The sequence below is a fragment of the Schistocerca americana genome, chromosome 4 (genome assembly GCF_021461395.2).
Source record: "Schistocerca americana isolate TAMUIC-IGC-003095 chromosome 4, iqSchAmer2.1, whole genome shotgun sequence".
Lineage (NCBI taxonomy): Eukaryota > Metazoa > Arthropoda > Insecta > Orthoptera > Acrididae > Schistocerca > Schistocerca americana.
In genome coordinates, this window is record NC_060122.1 from 725,942,712 (window position 1) to 725,965,794 (window position 23,083).

At 46.2% G+C, this 23,083-nt stretch overlaps 1 protein-coding gene across 1 annotated transcript in view; it reads right to left on the reverse strand.

Moving 5' to 3' along the window:
* LOC124613142 (BTB/POZ domain-containing protein KCTD3) overlaps positions 1-23,083 on the reverse strand; it is a 263,811-nt gene that overhangs the window by 149,033 nt on the left and 91,695 nt on the right. Inside the window, exon 6 of the mRNA XM_047141760.1 lies at positions 16,075-16,278. Coding sequence (XP_046997716.1) covers positions 16,075-16,278 — 204 coding nt within the window. The remainder of the gene's footprint in view (positions 1-16,074; positions 16,279-23,083) is intronic.

Here is a 23,083-nt window from a genome sequence, read left to right on the forward strand (position 1 = left end):
GCTAACAGACAAGCAACACTGCATGAAAGAACCACATAAATTAACGTGGGGCATATGATGAATATATCTGCTAGGACAGAGTGGTGGAATATGGCAATAACAGGCTATTGCAGCAGATGATAGTAAGCTAGTGCCATTGCTAACAGTATGACATCACCTGCAGCCCCTCTCCTAGGCTCGTGACCATATCGACTGGACCCTAAATGACTGGAAAACTCTGACCTACTCAAGTGAGTCCCAATGTCACACGGTAAGAGCTGATGGTCGAGTTCAAGTGTGGCACAGACCCCACGAAGCCATGGACCCAAGACACTGTGCAATCCGGTGGTGGCTCCATAATGGTGTGGGCTGTGTTTACATGGAATGGAATGGACTGAGTCCTCTGATCCAACCGGCCTAATAATTGACTGAAAATGGTTGTATTCAGCTATGTGAAGACCATTTGCAGCCATTCAGGCACTTTGTGTTCCCGAGCAATGATGGAATTTTCATGGATGACTATGTGCTATGTCACTGAGCCACAATTGTTTGTGATTTGTCTGAAGAATATTCTGGATAATTTGAGTGAACTATACGGCGACCCATTAAATGTTTATGGGACATAGTCAAGAAATCAGTTCGTACACAAAATCCTGCACCAGCAACACTTTCACAATTATAGATGGCTATAGAGGCAGCATGACTAAACATTTCTGCACAGGACTCCCGACAATTGTTGAGTCCATGCTACATTGAGTTGTTGCACTAGCTGGATAAGGGAGGTCCAACATGATATTAGGAATTATCTCATGACTTCTGTCACCTCGGAGTACTACTGCTATCTAGAAGCAAGTGTTTCACTAATCAAGAGAACACAGCCTTAACAGCAGCAAATGTGTAGTTCCAGCTGTACACTTTAAGGGGAATAACACACTAACACATTGTTTCCACCATATGTGCCTCACACAGTCACGGACAATAACAAATGCCAACTCAGAACAAAGTACATTTGTATTCCTCAATGAACTATGGTTTTAAAGTCAATATACTGTGTGCTGATATATTTATGCTTTATTCTTTTGATATGTCCCGTTGTTTGTGTTTTCTAAACAAAAATTAATCATACTGTGATAGTTCAGCAGAGATTTGTTACTACATATTTATCAGATAATTTTCATGTGACACAGGAACAATGTAATTTAAACAATGTTATTTTTAAAAGTCTATGGAATAATTATCTTTCTGAAGAGGACTGTTACCGATATTGTGAGCCTAATCATGTTTCAAAAGTAGCACGTCACATGTGCAGGAAGGCAATGATGATTAATTTTGCAACATGATGTCCTACCTAGCTTACACTCATACATCAGCAATCATCTTGATGCTGAACATCAATGCTGTTCAACTGAAAATATCCCCTATATGATACTCCTATTCTTCAATGGCCTGCTGGACCAAAAACCATGTGATGGATGTGATGGTCTCCCACCCCCCCCCCCCCCCCCCCCCACCCCCCACCCGAAATCAGGATCATTAGATTTTATTATTATTATTAGATTAACTGGAATGGAAGTCATAATTATGAGCGTAATGAAATGGAGGTGATTGCGATACATATCCAGGCAATTGGATGGTATGTGGAACAAGCAAGTGTTATGTTGAAAATTAAGAGGTAACAAACAAGCAAGATAGCAACCTTATAAAAGGTGCATAGATGGCATGAGAAGACACGAAGAAGCAACATGGATGTGTACCGGTACAGCTGAAGATTATATTGCAAGGGGCAAACAAGAGGAAAGAGGAGACCTTTATCCAGTGGCTGCCTGCAAGGATACTTTCTTATTTGCTACTGAAACTGAAATAACAAATGTTATAAGGGCAAACAGCACAATGAATCACTGTGCTCATTGTTAGGGATGGAGCTTGCACAATGATCTCAAGCATTTTATGGTATTACACTTTTAACATGGTACATAATGTTTTCTATATAGAAATATTGTATTAAGTGTAACATATTAAGTGGTACATACCTATAACCATTTAAAATGTATCTACTGCCACTGCTACTAACATCAGATCTAACTAGATACAATGTAACTAACTAATTCTTGCACTAAAGCCATACTTACCTCTACCTGCTACCATTTCTTTGCTGCATTTTATTTATTGTAACCCACGTTTGTGTCAGCTGCTTCACTACTGGCCTTAAAAAATATGAATAGCCTAGTGTGATGACACCACCAATAAGGAATGCAGAGACAGAATGAGATTTTCACTCTGCAGCGGAGTGTGCGCTGATATGAAACTTCCTGGCAGATTAAAACTGTGTGCCCGACCGAGACTCGAACTCGGGACCTTTGCCTTTCGCGGGCAAGTGCTCTACCAACTGAGCCACCGAAGCACGACTCACGTCCGGTACCCACAGCTTTACTTCTGCCAGTATCTCGTCTCCTACCTTCCAAACTTTACAGAAGCTCTTCTGCGAACCATGCAGAACTAGCACTCCTGAAAGAAAGGATATAGCGGAGACATGGCTTAGCCACAGCCTGGGGGATGTTTCCAGAATGAGATTTTCACTCTGCAGCGGAGTGTGCGCTGATATGAAACTTCCTGGCAGATTAAAACTGTGTGCCCGACCGAGACTCGAACTCGGGACCTTTGCCTTTCGCGGGCAAGTGCTCTACCAACTGAGCTACCGAAGCACGACTCACGTCCGGTACCCACAGCTTTACTTCTGCCAGTATCTCGTCTCCTACCTTCCAAACTTTACAGAAGCTCTTCTGCGAACCATGCAGAACTAGCACTCCTGAAAGAAAGGATATAGCGGAGACATGGCTTAGCCACAGCCTGGGGGATGTTTCCAGAATGAGATTTTCACTCTGCAGCGGAGTGTGCGCTGATATGAAACTTCCTGGCAGATTAAAACTGTGTGCCCGACCGAGACTCGAACTCAGGACCTTTGCCTTTCGCGGGCAAGTGCTCTACCAACTGAGCTACCGAAGCACGACTCACGTCCGGTACCCACAGCTTTACTTCTGCCAGTATCTCGTCTCCTACCTTCCAAACTTTACAGAAGCTCTTCTGCGAACCATGCAGAACTAGCACTCCTGAAAGAAAGGATATAGCGGAGACATGGCTTAGCCACAGCCTGGGGGATGTTTCCAGAATGAGATTTTCACTCTGCAGCGGAGTGTGCGCTGATATGAAACTTCCTGGCAGATTAAAACTGTGTGCCCGACCGAGACTCGAACTCGGGACCTTTGCCTTTCGCGGGCAAGTGCTCTACCAACTGAGCTACCGAAGCACGACTCACGTCCGGTACCCACAGCTTTACTTCTGCCAGTATCTCGTCTCCTACCTTCCAAACTTTACAGAAGCTCTTCTGCGAACCATGCAGAACTAGCACTCCTGAAAGAAAGGATATAGCGGAGACATGGCTTAGCCACAGCCTGGGGGATGTTTCCAGAATGAGATTTTCACTCTGCAGCGGAGTGTGCGCTGATATGAAACTTCCTGGCAGATTAAAACTGTGTGCCCGACCGAGACTCGAACTCGGGACCTTTGCCTTTCGCGGGCAAGTGCTCTACCAACTGAGCTACCGAAGCACGACTCACGTCCGGTACCCACAGCTTTACTTCTGCCAGTATCTCGTCTCCTACCTTCCAAACTTTACAGAAGCTCTTCTGCGAACCATGCAGAACTAGCACTCCTGAAAGAAAGGATATAGCGGAGACATGGCTTAGCCACAGCCTGGGGGATGTTTCCAGAATGAGATTTTCACTCTGCAGCGGAGTGTGCGCTGATATGAAACTTCCTGGCAGATTAAAACTGTGTGCCCGACCGAGACTCGAACTCGGGACCTTTGCCTTTCGCGGGCAAGTGCTCTACCAACTGAGCTACCGAAGCACGACTCACGTCCGGTACCCACAGCTTTACTTCTGCCAGTATCTCGTCTCCTACCTTCCAAACTTTACAGAAGCTCTTCTGCGAACCATGCAGAACTAGCACTCCTGAAAGAAAGGATATAGCGGAGACATGGCTTAGCCACAGCCTGGGGGATGTTTCCAGAATGAGATTTTCACTCTGCAGCGGAGTGTGCGCTGATATGAAACTTCCTGGCAGATTAAAACTGTGTGCCCGACCGAGACTCGAACTCGGGACCTTTGCCTTTCGCGGGCAAGTGCTCTACCAACTGAGCTACCGAAGCACGACTCACGTCCGGTACCCACAGCTTTACTTCTGCCAGTATCTCGTCTCCTACCTTCCAAACTTTACAGAAGCTCTTCTGCGAACCATGCAGAACTAGCACTCCTGAAAGAAAGGATATAGCGGAGACATGGCTTAGCCACAGCCTGGGGGATGTTTCCAGAATGAGATTTTCACTCTGCAGCGGAGTGTGCGCTGATATGAAACTTCCTGGCAGATTAAAACTGTGTGCCCGACCGAGACTCGAACTCGGGACCTTTGCCTTTCGCGGGCAAGTGCTCTACCAACTGAGCTACCGAAGCACGACTCACGTCCGGTACCCACAGCTTTACTTCTGCCAGTATCTCGTCTCCTACCTTCCAAACTTTACAGAAGCTCTTCTGCGAACCATGCAGAACTAGCACTCCTGAAAGAAAGGATATAGCGGAGACATGGCTTAGCCACAGCCTGGGGGATGTTTCCAGAATGAGATTTTCACTCTGCAGCGGAGTGTGCGCTGATATGAAACTTCCTGGCAGATTAAAACTGTGTGCCCGACCGAGACTCGAACTCGGGACCTTTGCCTTTCGCGGGCAAGTGCTCTACCAACTGAGCTACCGAAGCACGACTCACGTCCGGTACCCACAGCTTTACTTCTGCCAGTATCTCGTCTCCTACCTTCCAAACTTTACAGAAGCTCTTCTGCGAACCATGCAGAACTAGCACTCCTGAAAGAAAGGATATAGCGGAGACATGGCTTAGCCACAGCCTGGGGGATGTTTCCAGAATGAGATTTTCACTCTGCAGCGGAGTGTGCGCTGATATGAAACTTCCTGGCAGATTAAAACTGTGTGCCCGACCGAGACTCGAACTCGGGACCTTTGCCTTTCGCGGGCAAGTGCTCTACCAACTGAGCTACCGAAGCACGACTCACGTCCGGTACCCACAGCTTTACTTCTGCCAGTATCTCGTCTCCTACCTTCCAAACTTTACAGAAGCTCTTCTGCGAACCATGCAGAACTAGCACTCCTGAAAGAAAGGATATAGCGGAGACATGGCTTAGCCACAGCCTGGGGGATGTTTCCAGAATGAGATTTTCACTCTGCAGCGGAGTGTGCGCTGATATGAAACTTCCTGGCAGATTAAAACTGTGTGCCCGACCGAGACTCGAACTCGGGACCTTTGCCTTTCGCGGGCAAGTGCTCTACCAACTGAGCTACCGAAGCACGACTCACGTCCGGTACCCACAGCTTTACTTCTGCCAGTATCTCGTCTCCTACCTTCCAAACTTTACAGAAGCTCTTCTGCGAACCATGCAGAACTAGCACTCCTGAAAGAAAGGATATAGCGGAGACATGGCTTAGCCACAGCCTGGGGGATGTTTCCAGAATGAGATTTTCACTCTGCAGCGGAGTGTGCGCTGATATGAAACTTCCTGGCAGATTAAAACTGTGTGCCCGACCGAGACTCGAACTCGGGACCTTTGCCTTTCGCGGGCAAGTGCTCTACCAACTGAGCTACCGAAGCACGACTCACGTCCGGTACCCACAGCTTTACTTCTGCCAGTATCTCGTCTCCTACCTTCCAAACTTTACAGAAGCTCTTCTGCGAACCATGCAGAACTAGCACTCCTGAAAGAAAGGATATAGCGGAGACATGGCTTAGCCACAGCCTGGGGGATGTTTCCAGAATGAGATTTTCACTCTGCAGCGGAGTGTGCGCTGATATGAAACTTCCTGGCAGATTAAAACTGTGTGCCCGACCGAGACTCGAACTCGGGACCTTTGCCTTTCGCGGGCAAGTGCTCTACCAACTGAGCTACCGAAGCACGACTCACGTCCGGTACCCACAGCTTTACTTCTGCCAGTATCTCGTCTCCTACCTTCCAAACTTTACAGAAGCTCTTCTGCGAACCATGCAGAACTAGCACTCCTGAAAGAAAGGATATAGCGGAGACATGGCTTAGCCACAGCCTGGGGGATGTTTCCAGAATGAGATTTTCACTCTGCAGCGGAGTGTGCGCTGATATGAAACTTCCTGGCAGATTAAAACTGTGTGCCCGACCGAGACTCGAACTCGGGACCTTTGCCTTTCGCGGGCAAGTGCTCTACCAACTGAGCTACCGAAGCACGACTCACGTCCGGTACCCACAGCTTTACTTCTGCCAGTATCTCGTCTCCTACCTTCCAAACTTTACAGAAGCTCTTCTGCGAACCATGCAGAACTAGCACTCCTGAAAGAAAGGATATAGCGGAGACATGGCTTAGCCACAGCCTGGGGGATGTTTCCAGAATGAGATTTTCACTCTGCAGCGGAGTGTGCGCTGATATGAAACTTCCTGGCAGATTAAAACTGTGTGCCCGACCGAGACTCGAACTCGGGACCTTTGCCTTTCGCGGGCAAGTGCTCTACCAACTGAGCTACCGAAGCACGACTCACGTCCGGTACCCACAGCTTTACTTCTGCCAGTATCTCGTCTCCTACCTTCCAAACTTTACAGAAGCTCTTCTGCGAACCATGCAGAACTAGCACTCCTGAAAGAAAGGATATAGCGGAGACATGGCTTAGCCACAGCCTGGGGGATGTTTCCAGAATGAGATTTTCACTCTGCAGCGGAGTGTGCGCTGATATGAAACTTCCTGGCAGATTAAAACTGTGTGCCCGACCGAGACTCGAACTCGGGACCTTTGCCTTTCGCGGGCAAGTGCTCTACCAACTGAGCTACCGAAGCACGACTCACGTCCGGTACCCACAGCTTTACTTCTGCCAGTATCTCGTCTCCTACCTTCCAAACTTTACAGAAGCTCTTCTGCGAACCATGCAGAACTAGCACTCCTGAAAGAAAGGATATAGCGGAGACATGGCTTAGCCACAGCCTGGGGGATGTTTCCAGAATGAGATTTTCACTCTGCAGCGGAGTGTGCGCTGATATGAAACTTCCTGGCAGATTAAAACTGTGTGCCCGACCGAGACTCGAACTCGGGACCTTTGCTTTTCGCGGGCAAGTGCTCTACCAACTGAGCTACCGAAGCACGACTCACGTCCGGTACCCACAGCTTTACTTCTGCCAGTATCTCGTCTCCTACCTTCCAAACTTTACAGAAGCTCTTCTGCGAACCATGCAGAACTAGCACTCCTGAAAGAAAGGATATAGCGGAGACATGGCTTAGCCACAGCCTGGGGGATGTTTCCAGAATGAGATTTTCACTCTGCAGCGGAGTGTGCGCTGATATGAAACTTCCTGGCAGATTAAAACTGTGTGCCCGACCGAGACTCGAACTCGGGACCTTTGCCTTTCGCGGGCAAGTGCTCTACCAACTGAGCTACCGAAGCACGACTCACGTCCGGTACCCACAGCTTTACTTCTGCCAGTATCTCGTCTCCTACCTTCCAAACTTTACAGAAGCTCTTCTGCGAACCATGCAGAACTAGCACTCCTGAAAGAAAGGATATAGCGGAGACATGGCTTAGCCACAGCCTGGGGGATGTTTCCAGAATGAGATTTACACTCTGCAGCGGAGTGTGCGCTGATATGAAACTTCCTGGCAGATTAAAACTGTGTGCCCGACCGAGACTCGAACTCGGGACCTTTGCCTTTCGCGGGCAAGTGCTCTACCAACTGAGCTACCGAAGCACGACTCACGTCCGGTACCCACAGCTTTACTTCTGCCAGTATCTCGTCTCCTACCTTCCAAACTTTACAGAAGCTCTTCTGCGAACCATGCAGAACTAGCACTCCTGAAAGAAAGGATATAGCGGAGACATGGCTTAGCCACAGCCTGGGGGATGTTTCCAGAATGAGATTTTCACTCTGCAGCGGAGTGTGCGCTGATATGGTTCGCAGAAGAGCTTCTGTAAAGTTTGGAAGGTAGGAGACGAGATACTGGCAGAAGTAAAGCTGTGGGTACCGGACGTGAGTCGTGCTTCGGTAGCTCAGTTGGTAGAGCACTTGCCCGCGAAAGGCAAAGGTCCCGAGTTCGATTCTCGGTCGGGCACACAGTTTTAATCTGCCAGGAAGTTTCATATCAGCGCACACTCCGCTGCAGAGTGAAAATCTCATTCTGGAAACATCCCCCAGGCTGTGGCTAAGCCATGTCTCCGCTATATCCTTTCTTTCAGGAGTGCTAGTTCTGCATGGTTCGCAGAAGAGCTTCTGTAAAGTTTGGAAGGTAGGAGACGAGATACTGGCAGAAGTAAAGCTGTGGGTACCGGACGTGAGTCGTGCTTCGGTAGCTCAGTTGGTAGAGCACTTGCCCGCGAAAGGCAAAGGTCCCGAGTTCGAGTCTCGGTCGGGCACACAGTTTTAATCTGCCAGGAAGTTTCATATCAGCGCACACTCCGCTGCAGAGTGAAAATCTCATTCTGGAAACATCCCCCAGGCTGTGGCTAAGCCATGTCTCCGCTATATCCTTTCTTTCAGGAGTGCTAGTTCTGCATGGTTCGCAGAAGAGCTTCTGTAAAGTTTGGAAGGTAGGAGACGAGATACTGGCAGAAGTAAAGCTGTGGGTACCGGACGTGAGTCGTGCTTCGGTAGCTCAGTCGGTAGAGCACTTGCCCGCGAAAGGCAAAGGTCCCGAGTTCGAGTCTCGGTCGGGCACACAGTTTTAATCTGCCAGGAAGTTTCATATCAGCGCACACTCCGCTGCAGAGTGAAAATCTCATTCTGGAAACATCCCCCAGGCTGTGGCTAAGCCATGTCTCCGCTATATCCTTTCTTTCAGGAGTGCTAGTTCTGCATGGTTCGCAGAAGAGCTTCTGTAAAGTTTGGAAGGTAGGAGACGAGATACTGGCAGAAGTAAAGCTGTGGGTACCGGACGTGAGTCGTGCTTCGGTAGCTCAGTTGGTAGAGCACTTGCCCGCGAAAGGCAAAGGTCCCGAGTTCGAGTCTCGGTCGGGCACACAGTTTTAATCTGCCAGGAAGTTTCATATCAGCGCACACTCCGCTGCAGAGTGAAAATCTCATTCTGGAAACATCCCCCAGGCTGTGGCTTAGCCATGTCTCCGCTATATCCTTTCTTTCAGGAGTGCTAGTTCTGCATGGTTCGCAGAAGAGCTTCTGTAAAGTTTGGAAGGTAGGAGACGAGATACTGGCAGAAGTAAAGCTGTGGGTACCGGACGTGAGTCGTGCTTCGGTAGCTCAGTTGGTAGAGCACTTGCCCGCGAAAGGCAAAGGTCCCGAGTTCGAGTCTCGGTCGGGCACACAGTTTTAATCTGCCAGGAAGTTTCATATCAGCGCACACTCCGCTGCAGAGTGAAAATCTCATTCTGGAAACATCCCCCAGGCTGTGGCTAAGCCATGTCTCCGCTATATCCTTTCTTTCAGGAGTGCTAGTTCTGCATGGTTCGCAGAAGAGCTTCTGTAAAGTTTGGAAGGTAGGAGACGAGATACTGGCAGAAGTAAAGCTGTGGGTACCGGACGTGAGTCGTGCTTCGGTAGCTCAGTTGGTAGAGCACTTGCCCGCGAAAGGCAAAGGTCCCGAGTTCGAGTCTCGGTCGGGCACACAGTTTTAATCTGCCAGGAAGTTTCATATCAGCGCACACTCCGCTGCAGAGTGAAAATCTCATTCTGGAAACATCCCCCAGGCTGTGGCTAAGCCATGTCTCCGCTATATCCTTTCTTTCAGGAGTGCTAGTTCTGCATGGTTCGCAGAAGAGCTTCTGTAAAGTTTGGAAGGTAGGAGACGAGATACTGGCAGAAGTAAAGCTGTGGGTACCGGACGTGAGTCGTGCTTCGGTAGCTCAGTTGGTAGAGCACTTGCCCGCGAAAGGCAAAGGTCCCGAGTTCGAGTCTCGGTCGGGCACACAGTTTTAATCTGCCAGGAAGTTTCATATCAGCGCACACTCCGCTGCAGAGTGAAAATCTCATTCTGGAAACATCCCCCAGGCTGTGGCTAAGCCATGTCTCCGCTATATCCTTTTTTTCAGGAGTGCTAGTTCTGCATGGTTCGCAGAAGAGCTTCTGTAAAGTTTGGAAGGTAGGAGACGAGATACTGGCAGAAGTAAAGCTGTGGGTACCGGACGTGAGTCGTGCTTCGGTAGCTCAGTTGGTAGAGCACTTGCCCGCGAAAGGCAAAGGTCCCGAGTTCGAGTCTCGGTCGGGCACACAGTTTTAATCTGCCAGGAAGTTTCATATCAGCGCACACTCCCCTGCAGAGTGAAAATCTCATTCTGGAAACATCCCCCAGGCTGTGGCTAAGCCATGTCTCCGCTATATCCTTTCTTTCAGGAGTGCTAGTTCTGCATGGTTCGCAGAAGAGCTTCTGTAAAGTTTGGAAGGTAGGAGACGAGATACTGGCAGAAGTAAAGCTGTGGGTACCGGACGTGAGTCGTGCTTCGGTAGCTCAGTTGGTAGAGCACTTGCCCGCGAAAGGCAAAGGTCCCGAGTTCGAGTCTCGGTCGGGCACACAGTTTTAATCTGCCAGGAAGTTTCATATCAGCGCACACTCCGCTGCAGAGTGAAAATCTCATTCTGGAAACATCCCCCAGGCTGTGGCTAAGCCATGTCTCCGCTATATCCTTTCTTTCAGGAGTGCTAGTTCTGCATGGTTCGCAGAAGAGCTTCTGTAAAGTTTGGAAGGTAGGAGACGAGATACTGGCAGAAGTAAAGCTGTGGGTACCGGACGTGAGTCGTGCTTCGGTAGCTCAGTTGGTAGAGCACTTGCCCGCGAAAGGCAAAGGTCCCGAGTTCGAGTCTCGGTCGGGCACACAGTTTTAATCTGCCAGGAAGTTTCATATCAGCGCACACTCCGCTGCAGAGTGAAAATCTCATTCTGGAAACATCCCCCAGGCTGTGGCTAAGCCATGTCTCCGCTATATCCTTTCTTTCAGGAGTGCTAGTTCTGCATGGTTCGCAGAAGTGCTTCTGTAAAGTTTGGAAGGTAGGAGACGAGATACTGGCAGAAGTAAAGCTGTGGGTACCGGACGTGAGTCGTGCTTCGGTAGCTCAGTTGGTAGAGCACTTGCCCGCGAAAGGCAAAGGTCCCGAGTTCGAGTCTCGGTCGGGCACACAGTTTTAATCTGCCAGGAAGTTTCATATCAGCGCACACTCCGCTGCAGCGTGAAAATCTCATTCTGGAAACATCCCCCAGGCTGTGGCTAAGCCATGTCTCCGCTATATCCTTTCTTTCAGGAGTGCTAGTTCTGCATGGTTCGCAGAAGAGCTTCTGTAAAGTTTGGAAGGTAGGAGACGAGATACTGGCAGAAGTAAAGCTGTGGGTACCGGACGTGAGTCGTGCTTCGGTAGCTCAGTTGGTAGAGCACTTGCCCGCGAAAGGCAAAGGTCCCGAGTTCGAGTCTCGGTCGGGCACACAGTTTTAATCTGCCAGGAAGTTTCATATCAGCGCACACTCCGCTGCAGAGTGAAAATCTCATTCTGGAAACATCCCCCAGGCTGTGGCTAAGCCATGTCTCCGCTATATCCTTTCTTTCAGGAGTGCTAGTTCTGCATGGTTCGCAGAAGAGCTTCTGTAAAGTTTGGAAGGTAGGAGACGAGATACTGGCAGAAGTAAAGCTGTGGGTACCGGACGTGAGTCGTGCTTCGGTAGCTCAGTTGGTAGAGCACTTGCCCGCGAAAGGCAAAGGTCCCGAGTTCGAGTCTCGGTCGGGCACACAGTTTTAATCTGCCAGGAAGTTTCATATCAGCGCACACTCCGCTGCAGAGTGAAAATCTCATTCTGGAAACATCCCCCAGGCTGTGGCTAAGCCATGTCTCCGCTATATCCTTTCTTTCAGGAGTGCTAGTTCTGCATGGTTCGCAGAAGTGCTTCTGTAAAGTTTGGAAGGTAGGAGACGAGATACTGGCAGAAGTAAAGCTGTGGGTACCGGACGTGAGTCGTGCTTCGGTAGCTCAGTTGGTAGAGCACTTGCCCGCGAAAGGCAAAGGTCCCGAGTTCGAGTCTCGGTCGGGCACACAGTTTTAATCTGCCAGGAAGTTTCATATCAGCGCACACTCCGCTGCAGCGTGAAAATCTCATTCTGGAAACATCCCCCAGGCTGTGGCTAAGCCATGTCTCCGCTATATCCTTTCTTTCAGGAGTGCTAGTTCTGCATGGTTCGCAGAAGAGCTTCTGTAAAGTTTGGAAGGTAGGAGACGAGATACTGGCAGAAGTAAAGCTGTGGGTACCGGACGTGAGTCGTGCTTCGGTAGCTCAGTTGGTAGAGCACTTGCCCGCGAAAGGCAAAGGTCCCGAGTTCGAGTCTCGGTCGGGCACACAGTTTTAATCTGCCAGGAAGTTTCATATCAGCGCACACTCCGCTGCAGAGTGAAAATCTCATTCTGGAAACATCCCCCAGGCTGTGGCTAACCCATGTCTCCGCTATATCCTTTCTTTCAGGAGTGCTAGTTCTGCATGGTTCGCAGAAGAGCTTCTGTAAAGTTTGGAAGGTAGGAGACGAGATACTGGCAGAAGTAAAGCTGTGGGTACCGGACGTGAGTCGTGCTTCGGTAGCTCAGTTGGTAGAGCACTTGCCCGCGAAAGGCAAAGGTCCCGAGTTCGAGTCTCGGTCGGGCACACAGTTTTAATCTGCCAGGAAGTTTCATATCAGCGCACACTCCGCTGCAGAGTGAAAATCTCATTCTGGAAACATCCCCCAGGCTGTGGCTAAGCCATGTCTCCGCTATATCCTTTCTTTCAGGAGTGCTAGTTCTGCATGGTTCGCAGAAGAGCTTCTGTAAAGTTTGGAAGGTAGGAGACGAGATACTGGCAGAAGTAAAGCTGTGGGTACCGGACGTGAGTCGTGCTTCGGTAGCTCAGTTGGTAGAGCACTTGCCCGCGAAAGGCAAAGGTCCCGAGTTCGAGTCTCGGTCGGGCACACAGTTTTAATCTGCCAGGAAGTTTCATATCAGCGCACACTCCGCTGCAGAGTGAAAATCTCATTCTGGAAACATCCCCCAGGCTGTGGCTAAGCCATGTCTCCGCTATATCCTTTCTTTCAGGAGTGCTAGTTCTGCATGGTTCGCAGAAGAGCTTCTGTAAAGTTTGGAAGGTAGGAGACGAGATACTGGCAGAAGTAAAGCTGTGGGTACCGGACGTGAGTCGTGCTTCGGTAGCTCAGTTGGTAGAGCACTTGCCCGCGAAAGGCAAAGGTCCCGAGTTCGAGTCTCGGTCGGGCACACAGTTTTAATCTGCCAGGAAGTTTCATATCAGCGCACACTCCGCTGCAGAGTGAAAATCTCATTCTGGAAACATCCCCCAGGCTGTGGCTAAGCCATGTCTCCGCTATATCCTTTCTTTCAGGAGTGCTAGTTCTGCATGGTTCGCAGAAGAGCTTCTGTAAAGTTTGGAAGGTAGGAGACGAGATACTGGCAGAAGTAAAGCTGTGGGTACCGGACGTGAGTCGTGCTTCGGTAGCTCAGTTGGTAGAGCACTTGCCCGCGAAAGGCAAAGGTCCCGAGTTCGAGTCTCGGTCGGGCACACAGTTTTAATCTGCCAGGAAGTTTCATATCAGCGCACACTCCGCTGCAGAGTGAAAATCTCATTCTGGAAACATCCCCCAGGCTGTGGCTAAGCCATGTCTCCGCTATATCCTTTCTTTCAGGAGTGCTAGTTCTGCATGGTTCGCAGAAGAGCTTCTGTAAAGTTTGGAAGGTAGGAGACGAGATACTGGCAGAAGTAAAGCTGTGGGTACCGGACGTGAGTCGTGCTTCGGTAGCTCAGTTGGTAGAGCACTTGCCCGCGAAAGGCAAAGGTCCCGAGTTCGAGTCTCGGTCGGGCACACAGTTTTAATCTGCCAGGAAGTTTCATATCAGCGCACACTCCGCTGCAGAGTGAATATCTCATTCTGGAAACATCCCCCAGGCTGTGGCTAAGCCATGTCTCCGCTATATCCTTTCTTTCAGGAGTGCTAGTTCTGCATGGTTCGCAGAAGAGCTTCTGTAAAGTTTGGAAGGTAGGAGACGAGATACTGGCAGAAGTAAAGCTGTGGGTACCGGACGTGAGTCGTGCTTCGGTAGCTCAGTTGGTAGAGCACTTGCCCGCGAAAGGCAAAGGTCCCGAGTTCGAGTCTCGGTCGGGCACACAGTTTTAATCTGCCAGGAAGTTTCATATCAGCGCACACTCCGCTGCAGAGTGAAAATCTCATTCTGGAAACATCCCCCAGGCTGTGGCTAAGCCATGTCTCCGCTATATCCTTTCTTTCAGGAGTGCTAGTTCTGCATGGTTCGCAGAAGAGCTTCTGTAAAGTTTGGAAGGTAGGAGACGAGATACTGGCAGAAGTAAAGCTGTGGGTACCGGACGTGAGTCGTGCTTCGGTAGCTCAGTTGGTAGAGCACTTGCCCGCGAAAGGCAAAGGTCCCGAGTTCGAGTCTCGGTCGGGCACACAGTTTTAATCTGCCAGGAAGTTTCATATCAGCGCACACTCCGCTGCAGAGTGAAAATCTCATTCTGGAAACATCCCCCAGGCTGTGGCTAAGCCATGTCTCCGCTATATCCTTTCTTTCAGGAGTGCTAGTTCTGCATGGTTCGCAGAAGAGCTTCTGTAAAGTTTGGAAGGTAGGAGACGAGATACTGGCAGAAGTAAAGCTGTGGGTACCGGACGTGAGTCGTGCTTCGGTAGCTCAGTTGGTAGAGCACTTGCCCGCGAAAGGCAAAGGTCCCGAGTTCGAGTCTCGGTCGGGCACACAGTTTTAATCTGCCAGGAAGTTTCATATCAGCGCACACTCCGCTGCAGAGTGAAAATCTCATTCTGGAAACATCCCCCAGGCTGTGGCTAAGCCATGTCTCCGCTATATCCTTTCTTTCAGGAGTGCTAGTTCTGCATGGTTCGCAGAAGTGCTTCTGTAAAGTTTGGAAGGTAGGAGACGAGATACTGGCAGAAGTAAAGCTGTGGGTACCGGACGTGAGTCGTGCTTCGGTAGCTCAGTTGGTAGAGCACTTGCCCGCGAAAGGCAAAGGTCCCGAGTTCGAGTCTCGGTCGGGCACACAGTTTTAATCTGCCAGGAAGTTTCATATCAGCGCACACTCCGCTGCAGAGTGAAAATCTCATTCTGGAAACATCCCCCAGGCTGTGGCTAAGCCATGTCTCCGCTATATCCTTTCTTTCAGGAGTGCTAGTTCTGCATGGTTCGCAGAAGAGCTTCTGTAAAGTTTGGAAGGTAGGAGACGAGATACTGGCAGAAGTAAAGCTGTGGGTACCGGACGTGAGTCGTGCTTCGGTAGCTCAGTTGGTAGAGCACTTGCCCGCGAAAGGCAAAGGTCCCGAGTTCGAGTCTCGGTCGGGCACACAGTTTTAATCTGCCAGGAAGTTTCATATCAGCGCACACTCCGCTGCAGAGTGAAAATCTCATTCTGGAAACATCCCCCAGGCTGTGGCTAAGCCATGTCTCCGCTATATCCTTTCTTTCAGGAGTGCTAGTTCTGCATGGTTCGCAGAAGAGCTTCTGTAAAGTTTGGAAGGTAGGAGACGAGATACTGGCAGAAGTAAAGCTGTGGGTACCGGACGTGAGTCGTGCTTCGGTAGCTCAGTTGGTAGAGCACTTGCCCGCGAAAGGCAAAGGTCCCGAGTTCGAGTCTCGGTCGGGCACACAGTTTTAATCTGCCAGGAAGTTTCGAATGCAGAGACACTTTTCAATTTTTGGATTTGCCCTTTATATTTGACTCTACACAAATACATATTTTTTTCTCAATGTTGATTCTTGGTATACCAGCCGATATAACTCAATGACTAATTCCCACAAAGATATTTTGGAAAGTGAATCTACTACAAATGGGTAATGATGTCAAGTTGTGGCTACTGAGGAGGGCTACATAAACATTTCACTGGGTCAAAAGTATGCAAAGGTGCTTCTTTAGATTCTGTAGTAAAGCACAAGAACTCACTTAGTATTGTAGATGCAAAGTAAGTATTAAATTCAAGTAGAATAAGTCTCATTCAATGTTACAACTAATATTTCAGATGGCATTTGATACTTACCTATGTAATAGATAGAACCATTGTTGCACCCCAGCAGCAGAAATGATCCAGCAGTATCAAAGGACGATATTGGCACTACATCCTGAATCTGCCAGTGCTGTGTCATTGCATGCCACACACCAATTTTTCCTGTTGGTGAAAGTGCTACCAACTGACTTCCAATGAAGAACAAATACTCAACTCTTACATGTAGGTTGAATATACCTGCAACAAATGCACCGCAGCATATGTGTAATGAACAGTAAGATAGTACAGGCATCAAAAAATCTGATGAATTTATGTTTCTAGTATCATCTCTCATATTTTATATTGTAACTAATGAAATTTTTTATGGAACCACCCATTTCTGAGCCACAAATACTCTTTCAGAATAGGAACAGTTACGCCAAAATGTAATACTATACATTATAAGTGAACGAAAATATACACCTTCTCTCCTGCTCTCCATCTAAACTGCAACACTTCACTGTCCGCCACTCCCAGCATACTATCCCTCCCCCTCCCCCACAGCCAGTCGCCACTCCCATCATGCCCTGGTGCTGCTTCTCGCAGTGTATGAGACTGCAGACGTGTGTGCAAGTTGTGTGTGTGTGTGTGTGTGTGTGTGTGTGTGTGAGTGTGCGTGTGTGTGTGTGTGTGTGTGTGTGTGTGTGTGTGTGTGTGTGCGTGCGTGTCTACTGGTGATGAAGGCTTAATGGCCGAAAGCTATGAGTGTGTGAATCTTTTTAAGCTATGAGTGTGTGAATCTTTTTAAGCTATGAGTGTGTGAATCTTTTTATTGTGCCTATCGAGACTCAGCATCTCTGATATATGGTAAGTAGCAACTTTCCTCATCTGGTATGGTTAAAGAAAGATCCATTTACTAAGTTTTAAATTCTGTCACATTCTCAGTTAGTAACACCTGATACTCGGATTATCAACAAGGCACTTTGGACCTGTTCAAGAGATCATACCAGTGAGAGTAAGATTTTGACTACATACCAGAGGTGACAATGGAGACTGAAGCAGGTTGTACTGGAAAGTTCAACTGAACAGAGCCCCACATTTTCATTACAGTTTCTACAAAAAATGAAAACTTTCTCCAAATACCTTATCACACAGCATGGGCATCCACAGATTTTTTTCCAGGGAGGGGCAAAATTCTAAAATTATTCTGATACAACCTGATTCAGTGACTTTGGATGTTGTTCTCCAAGGACTAAATTTGGCAAGAAATACATAAAACTTACTGTATTTTAAATGACTGATAGTTATCCACATACTAATTTTCAAGTAGCTTGCTTTGATACCTAAATGGTAAAAACATTTCAGAAGCATAATAAAAAATACACATTAATAATTCTTGTGGTGAAGAAATAAGGAATGAACACTTAAAGAGAGAGAGAGAGAGAGAGAGACAGAGAGAGAGAGAGAGAGAGAGAGAGAGAGAGAGAGAGAGAGAGAGAGAGGGAGATTGTCTTATTCACAACTCAAGTCATTTATGCCTGAGAACATGTCCCACCAACTGATCCCTTCTTCTTGTCAAGTTGTGCCACATATTCCCCTTCTCCCCAATTCTATTCAGTACCTCCTCATTAGTTAGGTGATCTACCCATCAAATCTTCCGCATTCTTCTGTAGCACCACATTATGAAAATTTTTATTTGTTCTTGTCTAAACTCCTTATTGTCCATGTTTCACTTCCAGACATGGATAGGCTCCATTCAAATACTTCCAGAAAAGACTTCCTGACACACAAATCTACACTCGATTTTAAAAAATTTCTCTTCCTCAGAAACGCTTTCCTTGCCATTTCCAGTCTACATTTTATACCCCCTCTATTTCTGCCATCATCACTTATTTTGCTTCCCAAATAGCAAAACTCATCTACTACTTTTAGTGTCCCATTTCCTAATCTAATTCCCAGAGCATCACCCGATTTAATTCAACTACATTCCATTATCCTCGTTTTGCTTTTGTTGGTGTTCATCTTATATCCTCCTTTCAAGACACTGTCCATTCCATTCAACTGCTCTTCCAGGTCCTTTGCTGTCTCTGACAAGGTTTTTATTTCTTCTCCCTGGATTTTAATTCCTACTCCAAATTTTTCTTGTTTCCTTTGCTGCTTGCTCAATGTACATATTGAATAATATCGGGATAGGCTACAACCCTGTCTTACTCCTATCTCAACCACTGCTTCTCTTTCGTGCCCCTCGACTCTTATAACGGCCATCCAGTTTCTGTACAAATTGTAAATAGCCTTTTGCTTGCTGTATTTTACCCCTGCCACCTTCAGAATTTGAAAGAGAGTAATCCCGTCAGCACTGTCAAAAGGTTTCCTTAAGTCGACAAATACTATAAATGTAGTTTTGTCTTTCCTAACCTACCTTCTAAGATAAGCTGTAAGGTCAGCATTGCCTCACGTGTTTCAACATTCCTATGGAATCCAAACGGATCTCCGCCATGGTCGGCTTCTACCACTTTTTCCATTCGTCTGTAAAGAATTTGTTTTAGTATTTTGCAGCCATGATTTATTAAAACTGATACTTCGGTAATTTTCACACCTGTCGGCACCTGCTTTCTTTGGGATTTGAATTATTACTTTCTTCTTGAAGTCTGAGGGTATTTTGCCTGTCTCATTCATCTTGTTCACCAGATGGTAGAGTTTTGTCATGGCTGTCTATCCCAAGGCTATCAGTAATTCTAATGGAATGTTGTCTACTCCCGGGGCCTTGTTTTGACTTATTTCATTCAGTGCTCTGTCAAGCTCTTCACGCAATATCACATCTCCCATTTCATCTTCATCTATGTGCTCTTCCATTTCCATAATATTGCCCTCAAGCACATCGCCCTCATATAGACCCTCTATATACTCCTTCCACCTTTCTGATTTCCCTTCTTTGCTTAGAACTCGTTTTCAATCTGAGCTCTTAATATTCATATAGGTGGTTCTCTTTTTTCCAAAGGTCTCTTTAATTTTCCTGTAGGCAGTATCTAACTTACTACTAGTGATATATGCCTCTACATCCCTACATTTGTCCTCTAGCCATCCCTGCTTAGCCACTTTGCACTTCCTGTTGATCTCATTTTTGAGACGTTTGTATTCCATTTTGCCTACTTCATTTACGGCATTTTTATATTTTCTCCTTTCATCAATTAATTTCAATATCTCTTCTGTTGCCCAAGGATTTCTACAAGCCCTCATCTTTCTACCAACTGCTGCCTTCACTATTTCATCTCTCAGAGCTACCCATTCTTCTTCTACCATATTTCTTTCCCCTGTCCTTGTCAATCATTCCCTAATGCTCTCTCTGAAACGTCTCTGGTTCTCTCAGTTTATTCAGGTCCCATCTCCTTAAATTCCCACCTTTTTACAGTTTCTTCAGTTTTAATCTACAGTTCATAACCAATACCGTATTTACTCAAATCTAAGCCGCACTCGAATCTAAGCCGCACCCGAAAAATGAGACTCGAAATCAAGTAAAAAAATTTTTCCCGTATCTAAGCCGCTCCTGAAATTTGAGACTCGAAATTCAAGGTGAGAGAAAAGTTTTAGACCGCCCCTCCAAATCGAAAAACAGTTGGTCCATTGTAACATAAAAAACAATCGAGGTCGAATAGATGAAGATACAGCTACAGTAGTTTGGTTCAAGTCGTAAGCTTAACAGTTAAGCTTTACCAGGTAGCCATTGTTATGTGTCAGGCGCTCCGTCCGTATTTATACGGGTACCCTTCCTTTTTCGCGTGATTCGTCTGGTTTGAATCGATTGCTTATTTTGCTTTGATCTGATAAGTGCCATTCTCTTTGTTATAGGTGTTTATGTCACTCTAAGCTGAAAATGCATTATTGTACTGTGTCATGCATTGTTTGTTACATTCTGATAATGCGTGTTTACGACCTGTCGCCGCTCACGGCAAGACTTGCTTTTGTGCGCGCTACCGTGGCTTACAATTAAAAAAAGAAAAAAAAAAGAGAGGAACTGTCTCATAAGCGAAACAATGGCGAGAGTCTGCTATTTGTTGTTGCTTAAACTGCTGCTTTCTTTGATAATGATCAGCAAGAACCAAATAATAGACTGCGTATGATAGATGATGTTCTGAACGAGAGTTTAGCGAAAATTTTTCTCCATTTGAAAATCTTTGCAGACGACTCTTTAGTACGTTACATTCTGCCCAGAAATTTGGGTCATCTTAGATTTAAAAATCTAGTCAGTTGCCGTGTTTAGTTTCTGACTGTATCACTATTCAGCATAAGAATAATACGAATATAAACATGACAGGATATGTATATTCTTCCGCGTTTGCTGTTCTAGTTTCGTAGTTTATTAGGCAGACAGGATTTAAATGAAATAGCAGCAAACATGAAAGACTACATGGCATAATGTTTACATTCTTTTACCTTTTAATTTATTTACTGCCGCAGAGGTTTTGACGCCAGTATTTATCTTTGTGCCTCCAAAGCATACCTGTGTAGCGCGACATATATTTGACGGCAGAAGTTAGTTGTGGCGACACCTACCAACATTTTTCAGAACTAGCGCTTACTTTGCACTCCATTCTAAGCTGCAGGCGGTTTGTTGGATTACAAAAACCGGAAAAGAAGTGCGGCTTAGATTCGAGTAAATACGGTAGATTGTGGTCAGAGTACACATCTGCCCCTGGAAATATCTTACAATTTAAAATCTGCTTCCTAAATCTCTGTCTTACCGTTATATAATCTATCTGAAAGCTTCCAGTGTCTCCAGGCATCTTCCAAGTATACTACACAGGAAGAACGTAGATACAGGAACCATCAGTGTAATAGTTGTAAAATGTCGTAGCTGTGTTGGGAAAGTACCAGAGCTCCAAGTGCTAATAGAAAGCACTTATGCTCAAATCATTATAGGCACTGAAAGCTGCCTAAAGCTGGAGATAAGCTCAGCTGAAATTTTTGTGAAGAACCTAACAGTGTTCCGAAAGGAGGCTAAACACAGTTGGCGGTGGCATATTTGTTGCTGTTAGAAGTAGCTTATCTTGTCGCGAAATTGAAGTATATAGTTCCTGTGAGTTAGTATGAGCAGAGGTCATTGTAGGCAACTGGAATAAAATAATAACTGGATCCTTTTATCGACCTCTCAATTCAGATGATACAGTTGCCGAAAGGTTCAAAGAAAACTTGAGTTTAATTTCAAACATGTACCAGACTCATACAATTATAGTTGGTGGTGTCTTTAATTTATCCTCGATGTGTTGGCAAAAATACTACATGTTTAATTCAGGAGGTGTGCATAAAACATTATCCAAAATTGTGCTAAACGCACTCTCTGAAAATTATTTCAGGCAGTTAGTTCATGAGCCCATGGGAATAGAAAACGCTCGTGAATACACACTTGACCTCTTAGCAACAAATAATCCTGAGTTAGTAACCAGCATCAAAACAGATACAGGGACTAGTGAACACAGGGTTGTCACAGTGAGACTGAATATTGTAACCCACAAATCTTCCAAAAATAAACGAAAAATATACCTATAAAAAATTCACTTGATACCTTCCTGAGAAACAATCTCCACTCCTTCCAAATTAATGATATAAGTGTAGACCAGATGTGGCTTGAATTCAGGGAAATAATATTGACAGCAATTCAAAGATTTATACCAAATAAATTAACAAACGATGGAGCTGATCCTCCTTGGTACACAAAATGGGTCAGAACACTGTTGCCAAACAACGAAACAAACATGCCAAATTTAAACAGAATCAAAATCCCCAAGATTGGCGATTTTTACATAAGCTTGAAATTTAGTGCGGACTTCAAAGCAAAATACTTATAACAGTTTCCACAACGAAACTTTGTCTCAAAACTTGGCAGAAAATGCAAAGAGATTCTGGTCATATGTGAAGTATGTTAGCGGCAAGAAATAATCAATGCATTTTCTGTACGATAGCAATGGAGATACTATCGAAGACAGTGCTAACAAAGCAGAGTTATTAAACGCAGCCTTCTGAAATGCCTTCACAAAAGAAGACAAAGTAAATATTCCAGAATTCTAATCAAGAACAGCTGCCAACATGATTAACGTAGAAGTACATATCCTCAGAGTAGTGAAGCAACTTAAATCACTTAATAAAAGTAAGTCGTCTGGTCCAAACTGTATACCAAATAGGTATGCTTTCACAGCACGCTGATGCATTAGCTCCATACTTGACAATCATACACAATCATTCGCTCGATGAAAGTTGCACAGAAAGGTAGTAGGAGTAATCCACTTAATTACAAGCCCATATCATTAACGTCAATATGCAGCAGGATTCTGGAACATTTATTGTGTTTGAACATTATGAATTATCTCGGAGAAAACAGTCTATTGACACACAGTCAAAATGGGTTTAGAACGTTCTTGTGAAACACAACTAGCTGTTTATTCGCATGAGTGTTGAGTGCTATTGATAAGGAATTTCAGATCTATTCCGAATTTCTGGATTTCCAGAAGGCTTTTGACACTGTACCACACAAGCAGCTTATAGTGAAATTGCGTGCTAATGGAATATTGTCTCAGTTATGAGACTGGATTTGTGACTTCCTGTCATAAGTCACAGTTCGTAGTAATTGACGGAAAGTCATTGGGGAAAACAGAAGTGATTTCTGGAATTCCCCAAGGTAGTGTTTTAGGCCCTTTGCTGTTCCTTACCTATATAAACGATTTGGGAGACAAAATGAGATTTTCACTCTGCAGCGGAGTGTGCGCTGATATGAAACTCCCTGGCAGATTTGGGAGACAACCTGACCAGCCGTCTTTGGTTGTTCGCAGATGACACTGTCATTTATCAACTAGTAAAGACATCAGAAGATCAAAACAAATTGGAAAATGATTTAGAAAAGATATCTGAATGGTGCAAAAATTGGCGGTTCATCCTAAATAATGAAAAGTGAGATGTCATCCACATGAGTGCTAAAAGGAATCTGTTAAACTTCGGTTACACAATAAATCATAGAAATATAAAGGACGTAAATTCAAGTAAATACCTAGGAATTACAATTACGAACAACTTA